This window comes from Penaeus monodon, chromosome 7, assembly GCF_015228065.2.
Source record: "Penaeus monodon isolate SGIC_2016 chromosome 7, NSTDA_Pmon_1, whole genome shotgun sequence".
In the NCBI taxonomy this organism is placed as follows: Eukaryota; Metazoa; Arthropoda; class Malacostraca; order Decapoda; family Penaeidae; genus Penaeus; species Penaeus monodon.
Genome location: NC_051392.1, coordinates 1,538,363 through 1,550,600, shown reverse-complemented (window position 1 = coordinate 1,550,600; position 12,238 = coordinate 1,538,363). Strand labels below are relative to the sequence as shown.

The window sequence follows — 12,238 nt, the reverse complement described above, 5'->3', positions numbered from 1 at the left end:
AGAAAGAACATCAGAGGTTATAATCCAATGCTGTTTTCAAAACTGGCTGTAAAAGAAATACCAGAGACATCTTCATAATCTTCAAAAAAAATTCTGTTGACAATTTCGCCATCTGCAGCCTCAAGACGGCTCCGGGGACAAAGGTTCGCATACTGGGCAAGATCTCCTTTGGGGCAGGATATGCCTTGCTGACCCCAAGCAACATAGCTGTTTTAGGAGGCAAGGTGGAGGAGCTGTATGAGAAGTGGCGACTGTCGCAGGTAGGCAAAGCATTTTTTCTTTTTGAAAGACAGGGCAGAGTTGTTGAGTTTATTTAGTATTGAATGTCTTTGGATATAGAATTGTCTTTTGCTGTTGGTCCACAATCTCATCCACTTTATTTGATTTTTTTTTTTTTTTTTTTATCTCTCTTTCTCTCCCCTTTTTTCTTCTCTTCTCTCTCTTCCTCCTCTCTTTCTTTCTCTCTCTCTCTCCCTTCTCTCTCTCTTCTCTCTTTTTCTTTTTCCTTTTCTCTCTCTCCTTCTCTCCTCTCCTCCTCTCCCTTCCTCTCCTCCTCTCTTCCCCTTTTCTCCTCCCTCTCTTCTTTTCTCTCTCTTTCTCTCTCTCTTTCCTTTTCCCCTTTCTTCCCCTCCCCTCTTTTTTTCCTTTTCTCTCCTTTTCTTTTTTCTTTCTTTCTCTCTCTCTTCCTTTCTTCTCTTTCTTTTCCTCTCCCCTTTCTCTCTCTTTCCTCTTCCCTTTTCTCTCTCTCTTCTCCTTCCTCTCTCTTTCTTTTTTTTCCCCTCTTTCTCCCCTCTCCTCTTTCCCCTTCTCCCTTTCTCTCCTCTTTTTTTTTTTTTTTTCTCCTTTTCCCCTTTTCTTCTTCTCTCTCTCTCCCCTTTCTCTCCTTCCTTCTCTCTTCTTTCTTTCTCTCTCTTCTCTTCTTCCCTTGTTCCTTCTTTCTCTCTTCCCTTTTTCCTCCTTCTTCTCTCTCTCTTTCTCTTTTCTCCCTTTCCCCCTTTTTCTTTCCCCTTTTCCCTTTTTTTCTCCTCTCTCCTCTCTTCTCTCTCCTCTCTCTTCATCTTTCTCTTCTCTTCTTTCTCTCTCTTTCTTTCTTTCTCTTTCTTTCTTTCTCTTCTTTCTCTCTTCCTCTTTTCTTTCTTTCTTTCTTTCTCTCTCTCTTTTTTTTTCTTTTCTCTCTCTCCTTTTCCTTCTTTCTTTTTTTTCTCTTCTTTCTTCTTTCTCTTTTTTCTTCTTTTCTTTCTTTCTTCTTTTTTTTCTTTTTTCTTTCTCTCTCTCCTCTTTTTTCTTTTCTTTCTTTTTTTCTCTTCTTTCTTTCTTTCTCTTCTCTCTTTCTTTTTTCTTTCTTTCCTCTTTCTTTCTTTCTCTCTCCTCTTTCGTTTTCTTTTCTCTCTCTCTCTCTTTCTCTCTTTTTCCTTTCTCTCATTCTCCCTTTCTCTCTCTCTCTCTCTCTTCTCTCTCTCTTCTCTCTCTCTCTCTTTCCTCTCTCTCCTCTTCTCTCTTCTTCTCTCTCTTTCTTTTCTTTCTTTTTCTCTTCTTCTTTCTTTTTCTCTTCTTCTTTTCTTTCTTCTCTTTCTCTCTTTCTTTCTCTCTCTCTCTTTCTTTCTTTCTTTCTCCTTTCTTTCTTTTCTTTCTTTTTTTCTCTCTCTTTCTTTCTTTCTTTTTTCTTTCTTTCTTTCTCTCTTCTTTCTTTCTCTTCTCTTCTTTCTCTTTCTTTCTTTCTTTTCTTTCTCTCTCTCTCTTTCTCTCTCTCTTCTCTTCTTCTCTTTCTTTCCCTCTCTTTCTCTTTTCTTTCTCTCTCTTCTCTTCTTTCTCTTTCTCTCTTTTCTTTTCTTTCTTTCTTCTCTCTCTTCTCTTTCTTTCTTTCTTTCTTCTTTCTCTCTTCTTTCTTTCTTTCTTTCTTTCTCTCTCTTTCTTTTCTTTCTCTCCTCTCTTTCTCTCTTCTTTCTTCTCTCTTTTCTCTCTCTTTTCTTTCTTTCTCTTTCTTCTCTTTCTCTTTCTCTCTTCTCATTCTCTTCTTTCTCTTTTCTTTCTTTTTCTCTTCTTTCTCTTTTCTCTTTCTTTCTCTTTCTTTCTCTTTCTCTCTTTTCTTCTCTTTCTTTCTCTTTCTTTCTTCTCTCTTCTTTCTTTCTTCTTTCTTTCTTCGTCTCTTCTTTCTTCTTTCGTTTCTTTCTTTTCTTTCTTTCTTTCTTTCTTTCTTTCTCTTTCTTTCTTCTTTCTTTTTTTCCTTCTTTTCTTTCTTTCTCTTTCTCTTTTCTCTTTCTTTCTTTCTTTCTTTCCCTCTTTCTATTTCTTCTCTTTCTCTTTCTCTTTCTTTCTCTCTCCTCTTATCTTTTCTTTCTCCTTCTTCTTTCTTTCTTTCTCTTTCTCGTCTCTTTTCTTTCTCTCTCTTTCCTTCTCTCTCTTTTTTCTTTCTTTCTTTCTTTCTCTTTCTCTTTCTCTTTCTCTTTCTTTCTTTCTCTCTCTCTCTCTCTTCTCTCTCTCTCTCTCTCAGTCTCTCTCTCTCCTATTTATTTATTATAAATTCTTATTGATGGTGATATGAATTGTGTGTGCATACTCAGACCTGCCAACACTTGTCACTATGTAATTGTTTGTATCTGAAGCATCCCTCTCTGCTTAGTCCATGAGTGGACAACCTCCCCCTTCAGAGCAGAAGCGGCACCACACCCCAGACGAAGAGGACGACCGACGAGGCAGAGGAGGAGGCAGAGGGCGAGGGAGGGGCCGCGGCAGGGGCAAGGGTCGGGGAGGAGGGGGCCCTGACGAAAGCGATGACGACATGCCCCCGCCCAACATGCCCCGGCCCTCGGGACCCGCCTCGCTCTTCGACTTCTTCGACGTCAAGATGCACGAGAAGAAAGGTAAGGTCTTGATTTCCTCTGTTTCTACTGTTATTTTTTTTAAGTTTGACTTTTATTTTGTTATAGTTCTTAGCTTGGTGGATTACTTTATAAAAGTCCTTTTAATGTAATTATGCTAAGATATGAGGACACAAATGTGGAAATGATAAACTACCCAACTCAAGAGATTATATTACAACATTGCAAACAAAAATAATGTAGTATCCCAACATCACCTCATCCATTGTAAATGACAAGTACACTTTGGTCAACTTCCATACTGCAACAGCAGCAATAGTATCAACAGAAAAGCAAGAAGTACACCCATTCAGCTGTAATTAATTTCTCACTCTTTTTACAGAAACTGTGAACTTTGTAGAGCCAGTGGCTGATGTTAGGGGTGCAGCCTATCAGACTGGTCGTGGTGGTCGAGGCGGAGGAAGAGACGGAAGGGGAGGGAGAGGTGGCAGAGGAAGGATGTTGTCACGTGGAGGAGCTGTCAATGGAAGGTGAGAGGGATTTTGTTCCTGTGTTCTTACTTTGAGCTGCATCTCACATCTTGGATCTAATTTAACCCAACAATCATCCCTTACTACTTGCTTGTTCTCTACACAAGGCATGAGTTGTTGAAACAGACAAAATAACATTCCATCACATAGGCTTGGCAGAGATAGTAATTCTTAAATTATCCACGTTAGGTCAACGCCCCCAGACTTGACATCAGAGAACTGGCCTGCTCCTGGGGAGGAGAAGAACCCCCCCACCAGCAACAGGAGCTACTTCGAGAGTAAGGAATTGATGGAGGAGAAGGAGCAGGAGGATAACCTTGCTCTCCGACACCACCAGCTCCAGGCGAGCGCTGTGGGGAGAGAAACTGCACCCATAGCCTATCGTAACGACCATGGAGGGCAGTATGGGGGGTACAGAGACTCCAGCAGAAGGGACTACGGGGGAGGGGGAAGGGGCTCTTACAGCTCCCAGGACTCAAGAAGAACAGAGCGTGGTGGCAGAGGTGGAGGAGGAGGGAGGAGCAACAGTAGTGGTTACCGAGGCAGAGGCGGTGGTGGAAGTGGAGGCGGAGGAGGTGGATACAGAGATTCAAACAGTAACCCCAGAGGTGGAAGAGGGAACAGCAATAATGGCTACAGAGGCGACACTAACAATTACCGGGAGGATGGAGGTAGTTCGAACTTTTTTAGGAGCGATGGGGGAGGTGGTGGCGGCAGCGGCAGCAACTATAGACAGTACAATGGAGCCAACAGTGGTTATCGGGGTGGCAGTAGCAATTATGGTAACTATGGTGACGGTGCTAATTATGGAGGTGCTTTTAGGGCTGACAGTGGTAGCAATTACAGAGATAGTGGTGGTGTCTCCCGCAGTGACAGTTCCTACAGCACAGGCTACAAGGACATGCAGGGAAGTCGAAGCAGCTCCAACCAGTACAACACCCGGTACGATTCCTACGGCAGCAGGCAAGTAGGCCAGAACAGTTATGAACCGAATCCAGGAGGCCGAAACAGCATGGGAGGTGGTAGAGGAGGCAGCTACACCTCCGGCAGAGGAGAAGGAGGCAATGGGGGTGGCAGTATGCAAGCGTCAAACAGTAGGACGTCGAAGGAAATGAGGCTTATCCAGGACTTCCAGAGGAGCATGACCTTAGCAGGATGTTACCCACAAGAGGTACAATTTTTTGTTTTAGAGTAATATGTTAACCCCTTGGATCTGTGTGAGGTAACCATCACGTGATGAAAAAAAAAAAAAAAAATGGGTCGAGGGTGATGTGAACATGCCGTCACGGGAAAATCTGGCTGTAGGACAGAGTGATGGAAAAGACTCACCACGAGTGCACGAACCTATCGGGGGGTTTATTTTACTCATTTGGCAATTTAGCATCATTCCCATCACTAAGAGTGTGGAATGTAATGTCCGTGTGCAGTGACTGGAAGAGTGCCAGTTCCCAGGCTCAACATTGTATCCATGCCGCTGTGAGCATGACGCAGGTTGTTTTACAGAAAATTGAATATTATGTAAAAAAAAAAAAAAAAAAAAAAGTAACATAGTGTTACATAGTTTTATTTTTCTTGTACCAAGGTGTAGACTACCAAGAGAGAGGATTGGAGTCTATGCAAAGAAAAAAATTACCATCTGGATAATGCAGACCAAATTTCAAATATGGACATTGGAGAATGGCCAAAGAGTTAAAAATGCTTATTCGTAAAAAGAGTAAATAACTTCACAAATAGGAGGCATAGCGTCTTGTCATTGTGCACATGCTTGTGTGCGCCCGACCTACAAGCAGCCACCCTGTAGAGCCACCGCTCACGCAAGACTAATGCCCGGATTTTCTTGTGATTTGATCGCCATAACGCAACCAGATCCAATGGGTTAATCTTTTACTTTTTCTCTATCTTCTTTAGTGGCCTAGGATGTTTGGATTTGATATCTCTTGTACCTCAAAGATAGTTGTGATGAATGATTATTGTAGTGTTTATAGAGAAGTATCAGGTGTGTGTATTATTATGCCTACCAGTTCCTTTTTTAGATTTATTCTCTTCCTGTTCACAGATGATGAATTATGGCAGATACGAAGACGGAGCAGAATATGCCGATTTTTCAGGTCAGTCGGTCCAAATTAAAGTGTTTATTTTATTTATTTGGTTATGTATATTTGTATATCTGTGTTTTTGTATGTGTGCTTATGTATGCTTGCTGACGTGTCTGTGTATGAGTATATATGTGAGTGGTCTCTATTCAGTCAACAATTCTTTGATTGCAGCCTAGGATAATATAGCTATTCCCCTCTTAAGTAACAAAAGAGGAAGAGTGCCAGTTTGAGTACTATTGCTACTTATCTTAGGAATTACGGCAATGATTTCTTGTTTGATGATAAAATTGCTCAAAAGGAAGATTTGGTAAATAGTTGGTTTTTGTTAGTGTCTATTTGTGTATCCAGAGCAACTATGGATACTAACACTTTACTAGAACATTCTAAATCATGAAGATGCCTAAAAACCAACTTATTTGCATAGAGAGCATTTAGACCCATTACCAGGGAACCTAACATGGCCGTGTGTTTGTGTGGTGCAGTGTGTTGTGTGTTTTGTGTGTGTGTGTGTGTGTGTGTGTGTGTGTGTGTGTGTGTGTGTGTGTGTGTGCGCGCGCGCGCGCGCGCGCGAGTGCACGCGTGTGTGAATATCCCAAGTACTCTCCATCTCTTATAAAATAATACCTGATAAAACCAAAAATCTGTTACAGGCACCTTGGAGTTTCACCGTGGGGGTGGCAGTGGGCGAGGCAGTCAGAGGAGAGGCGGAAGGGGAGGCTATTACTAACAAGGTCTTAACTTGGAGAAAGCAAAGAAAGGACTTTGTACACCACAAGGAGGAACTGTGGGTTTTGACAACAGTAAGGTTTATAAATGACCATTGTTTATTTTAGATACTGCTGTGATTTTCTTTGTGTTGACATTGCTTTTAAGGATGGACATCGATTGAAAGAACCTGGCGGTAGTCTGTTGAGAGAGAACTTGCTTGAGAGATCATGATTATGACCCCAGTGAATAGCTGTTTGTTTGGGGATTCCTTTTTTTCATTGATTGATTTTACCATTATCATTTTGTTTATTAATTTAGAAGAAATTTACACAATGCATTTCACTTTTAAGATGTATTTCCTGCAGTACAGAGCTAAACTTAAATGTTCCCTTATTTGTGAAATGTGTTCAGAATATGGACAATACAAGAAGTTTAATGTGTTCATTAGGGATATTATTATCTTTGTTATGATCCCTATTACTATTGTTATTATTATCCCTATTATTATTATTATTAAGTACATTTATTATTGTATTTATTCCCAATCTCTTTTGCCATTAACAATGTGTTCATTGTAATATGTCAGTTGCTTGATAGTCAATAATCCTGCCAAAATACCTTTACACAACTCATCACTTTTGAGAATGTTACATTTTATCACCAAATGCTTCTGCTAAGGAAGTGAGAGGGAGAAAAACTTTTGGACCTTCATACAAGGGAATTTGATGTTTCTTGGTAAGGTGACCATTTGCCAAGTCTGTTTGGATCGTTGACATGTGCTGTGACAGTGCTTGATACAAGGATGAGAAAATTTAAAGAATAAGATGAACAAGCAATAAAATGAGAATTAAATGGAAAAGGAAGAGGAGGTAGAAAAAAAATAATCAAGATATTTTCCAGGTTTGTAATGTTTACAAAATTGACAGCATTGTTTTGTTAATTTAATTTATTGTTTATGAAGGCATTTGATGTCATATTGAATAACAAATTTTGTAGTCAGCAACATCACACAGACACTGAGCAATCTTTGTATAGATAGACTGAATATTTGTATCATAATAATCATCATATGCTCCTGTTGAAATAATGTCTTGGAGGTTAAAGTTGAAACATTGCTTTTGTTATGGTTAGAAAAAACTCATACTAGTCAGATATCTTACTATTTTGAGTTAAAAGTAGAGCACGAGTGACAGTTAACTTCCATTTTTGTTTTTCATTTTCTTGACATAATGAAGTTTGATAATTTTTTTAGGAAAAATATAAGGAAAAAAAGTATAACATTTGTCTGATGAACATGGTGGCATTTGAACTGTTCAACCTGCGTTTGTTGGTACACTTCTTCTGGGCCTTTTCCCTTGTAACAGTTATGATAAAAATCAAGAAAAAAAAAAGCTCTTTCTGCCAGTTTTGTACAACTTTCTTACAAGCCATGCTTATTGCCTATATCCATATTTATTATTTTTGTAATGGCTGTAACATTGTTTCTTGTACTGCATCTGTTATACATAGTAAAGCCTCAAAAACACTGTTGTTTGCTTTTACTTTCCTTTGAAAGGTTGAGTGGAGTATTTTCATGTTTGAAATTATATAATTGTTCTTTTAAATAATCTGGATTTTGCCATTGTTGTATTTTTATTCTTGTTTAGTTATTATAGTGTTTTTTTAACATTCTGCATTTATAATATATAAAAACAATTATAAATAAATTGAACTTTACTGGAGCTGGGGACTCAAATGTCACTATTGCAATAATTAATGGTCATATAGGCCCCCCCCCCATCCCTGGCTTAGGGGAGGGGGGGTTAGGAGGTCAAGTGTGGGGGATCATGCCTTGGTCATCAGCTCTCGCCTCAACTAATCTTGCATAGTCTTTTCTTCTCCTTTCCTTTTCCTCTTTTTTCATACCCTTGTTCTGTCCAGTTATCCTAGTTGTTAATTCCTTTTTGCCATTTTTGCCACAATACTTTATCATAATGCTCCCTACTCCCTTAACTCCTTCCCCTTGTAACAACCATTACCTTGTACTCTACCCCATCAGCTCCCTCTCTCTACCATACTACCCTCTAGTACTGTTCAACCTGTAACTTTACCCTAATCATTAATTCATTCCTAACCCTTTTCGTTACTCTACTTTACCATAGCGTCATATGACCTTTGATGTCATATACCACTTCCTTATCTGGGGTTTGCCTTAAACCCTCACGCCATCACAACTAGATTTTGAATACGCTGCTAATGACCTGTTGATGTGGCAGAAAATTAATTAAACAAATAAATGGTCATACAGCACTATAGAGAGGTACATTAGCGAAGAGGGTAAAGAGGAGTGTTTATTGTTGATTTATTTTGCTTGTTTTGTTTGTTTTGTCAGCCATTGAGGGTCCGTTGTTGGACGTAGGCCTTCCCCAACTGTCTCCATTCTGCTTGGTTTCATGTTTGGGGAGTTTGGGCCCAGTGCGAGTTGGCGGGGTTTTTATTGATAAACATATTTGTATATCATTAGACAAAATGACAGGTGAGGCCAACAGCTGGCCTTGGCCGGATGTGGAGGGAATCTCCGCCAATGTAAACATTAAAGGGGAGGCCATGTTTACGGAAAGAAATCTTGGCAATATTGGTAGAGGATGTAAGGTGGCCTCTTGTGGGAAATGGTGTAGTATTGGTACGATACTGCATCACAGTCCAATAGACAGGGAGGTTTGTCGGGGAGATGGACACAGTTTCAGTCCAAGTGCTAAGAGAGGAATGGGTTTGCCAGTGAGGTCACTCAAGGTTGATAATGCTTTAGCTTGGATTTCGGATGCAACTATGACGAGGCGGCTGCGGAAGGAAACTTTGCCTGCTTGCTTTTGGAGGCATTGCTAGAAGAGAAGTTTGTGGAAAGTGGAGGTCTTAGCAGTACAGATGTGTGTGGAAGAAGTAGTGTTGAGGGAGGTAGTATTACGGAAAGGTGGACAATGTGGTTGTAGAGTAGTAATAATGTGGGATGGGGTAGATGAAGAAAGTTCTTGGGTAGAGGGGATGAAGTCGAGAATGTTGAGAGAGTAGGAATGTCTCCTGGAGGTTCAGTGTTGACCTGGGTGGATGATGTAATAGTAGGTTTTGAAGAGGGGATATCAGTAGCAGTGTTCAGTCATGGTTAAACGAGAGCCTGGGGTCAGGGAACCTGGAGAATTTGAATCAGTGGGGCTATTTGATGAAGGTGCAAGCTTCACTGGCCTTAATATGGGTAAAACTTTCATTATTGGCCATGATACACCTAGAGTATGTTAGGGAGAGAAACCGTCTGCCCCTCAGGGTCCCTTAAGGGGTAAGGGCTAGACAATTAAACAGGAAATTATTGTGCCCATGGCTCGCCCAGGCAGTTCATGACAGTCAGCCTTTGATCCGTTCAATACAGCTCTCACAGCTTAGAAAGTGGATAGAGAAGGGATGGAAACTAAAAGGGGGAGGGGAAAAGACCAAGCAAAATTAGTTGAGGTGAGGACTGAGGCCCAAGATAAAGGAGATCCCCAGCATTGGGTCTCAGTCCTCGTCTCCTCAGCCCCCCTCGACAACAATGGGCAAGGGATTGTGTGTGTGTGTGTGGGGGGGGGGGGGGTTAGTTGATGAAAGGGCAAGCCTCAATTCCCCTAATAAGGTTAAAAAAATCTTCATTATTGATCATAGTGTCCAATTTGCATCAATGACATTAGGTGAGAGAAAAAAACAAACAAAATGCATTTGGAGTCGGATATTTACTGCAAGAGAATAGAAACATATTTCTTCCCCAGTACAGTCATCAGCAATGCACTGGCTTCACATTAGCCAAAACAGCAATTTGGACACATAATTATACCTTACTTGTACAAAAATTGGACGGAATAATCTTTCTATTAGTTACATCCTTGAATTCTTTTTTGTTTTACATTTCTATATTTTTCATTAAAAAAAAAAACTTGCATAAGAAACCCACATTCATGTTACCTTCAATGTACAATTTCAATTACATACTTATACTGATATGTATTCCCTCTCCCTAATAACAATAGTATATATTTTAAAATAATGTACAATACTTCCATGGCTTCTCTTAAAACTGTGAAAGCCTGACACAAATGCAGGATGAGTTTACAAAGGACTCTTTCATGCTGTACAGTGTTTCACCCAGATAATGTTTCAATTGTATAATAAAAAAAATATATACACATAAATGAACTTTTTCATAATTAAATTTTCATTCCTTAAAACGAAAATTTTTTAAAAGTAAGTCATAATGATGCACAGACCTTTCTGAACATAATATTATCAGCATGTATATATGTACATGATAAATCAGATCCTCTTTCTTTTCTTGATATAACACTAGTGATAATAAGTTTGTACACAATTCAAAAAGCGTCAGGATGGACGGAACACGTTTCAAACAAGTACAAGACCCTCAAAACCTGTGCAGAACAGGCGCGGACAGTTTTCTTGCCTGTATAACAAATATAGGCTTTAATGAGGCTTATAAACCTTAATATGAGATATCGTATCACAAGAAATAGCTTTTCATACCTGTATGTGTGAATAACAAGTGAGGGTTTCATAGTATGTGTGACCTTAAAAACTATATTGTAAAAAATAGAATCTGTAATGGAATAGTGAAAATCTTTCATCTACAAGCTCTTATAAAAATTAATGGAATGATGAGACATTTAACATGGCTGTAAGGTGAGACTTGGGATTTCACACAGAATATGAGTTTAAATCTTGAAGATTTATCAGAAAAAAATCTAATAATACAAAGAGATTAATAAGAAAAGGGATAAGTAAGTATCAAGAAACCCTAAACCTGCAACCAACAGTAACCGAAATTCATTCCAAAACACATGACAAACACATTCCAAATTAATGCTATACTGCACAGAATGATTCAGTAATTTTAGCAGCGGTCCTTTCTTTACAATTTGAAGGGAAATTTCTGTCTTGAATTATCTTTTTAGCATATAATGCTTTACTCAGCATTCAATAACTTGCTACTAAAATAATTTGACAGTTTTTTTTATGAAGATGATTTGTTTCCTCAAGACCAGCTGTTCACGCCATTATGATTTCACACTTACATTGTATAAATATTTATAATGTCATAAATGTCTAAAAATTGTTTGATCTACTGTGTGCATTCTCTTTTTACAATTCAAACTTCAAGAGTACAATACAAAATTAATTTACAATATATCTTTTAGTAATACTCTCAAGAAAATTCTTTTTGGCACTCTATCTGCAGGCCATGAGCATAATCAAGTTTTCTGTTATTATTTCTTTGCACATATGAGAACTTTTGATGTAACCCCTCCTACAAGAATGGTACTTTAAGCACTCCAATACTAGGTTACTTTCCCTCTTTCAAAACTGCACAAAGGAATTCAAAAAACCGTTCTTCCCACTAATTCTTGAGGAACATTCTGGCTAGACATCATTACTACACTAAAGGTGTATGAGGACCAGGCTAATCAGTGCAGCCATGCTGAGGGATGGTGTCGAGGCCAAGTTGCACCTCTCCTCAAAATCGCAGAAGCAGAAGGTTACGTTGCTGTAGTGTTCTCTGTAAAGATGAATAAAGACATGTGCTCTGAGGTGACTTGTGGTTGGAGGGCCAAGATGGGTCACTGTCTACTACTTGACTTGCCTGGTCTTCCTCAGAGGTGGGGGCAAGAGCTTGTGAGACGCAAATTCTTTGATCCCCAGGTTGTGTGTCTTTGCAATGTTAATGCCCCTAAGAATCACTGCAGCAGAGAAGATCACCTTTGATGTAAATTCTTTGATCAGACTGAAAGCAAACTAAACTATCTGAACCAGTTAATGGAGAGGGAGAAAAAGGGGAAGGGAGGTGGGGAAGAGAAAGAGAAAGACTGAGACACATGGAGAGGGAGAAGGGGCGCAGAGTCCTCCAACCTTAATCTAGACTTACATCACCAACCAAGACCCAGTCTCAGCCAGAGCCCACACCAACCAACACACAAGAGCTGCAACAGAAGGAGGATGGCCAGCAGCGTTTCCTATGCCCCGAATCCAAAGCATGCCAGACCTAGGCATGCCAGCAGGACTGTTGCGCTCACCA

The 12,238-nt window shown here is 39.6% G+C and overlaps 2 protein-coding genes across 3 annotated transcripts in view; one reads left to right on the top strand and one right to left on the bottom strand.

Moving 5' to 3' along the window:
• Positions 1-2,605: 2,605 nt before the first annotated feature.
• On the top strand, positions 2,606-7,680 carry LOC119574956 (RNA-binding protein cabeza-like). The gene is made up of 5 exons (XM_037922245.1): positions 2,606-2,861; positions 3,202-3,349; positions 3,539-4,520; positions 5,406-5,457; positions 6,096-7,680. Exons 1-5 carry the CDS (start codon positions 2,624-2,626, stop codon positions 6,170-6,172), a joined length of 1,497 nt encoding a protein of 498 aa, XP_037778173.1. The 5' UTR covers positions 2,606-2,623; the 3' UTR covers positions 6,173-7,680.
• Positions 7,681-9,871: 2,191 nt separating this feature from the next.
• The window catches only part of LOC119574955, a 14,932-nt gene continuing 12,565 nt past the window's right edge, over positions 9,872-12,238 (bottom strand). Inside the window, exon 4 of one of the 2 annotated variants that reach the window (XM_037922243.1) lies at positions 9,872-12,238. This exon is cut by the window's right edge and continues 71 nt beyond it. The gene's annotated coding sequence lies outside the window, so the exon portion shown is untranslated. The other variant, XM_037922244.1, reaches the window with a different exon arrangement.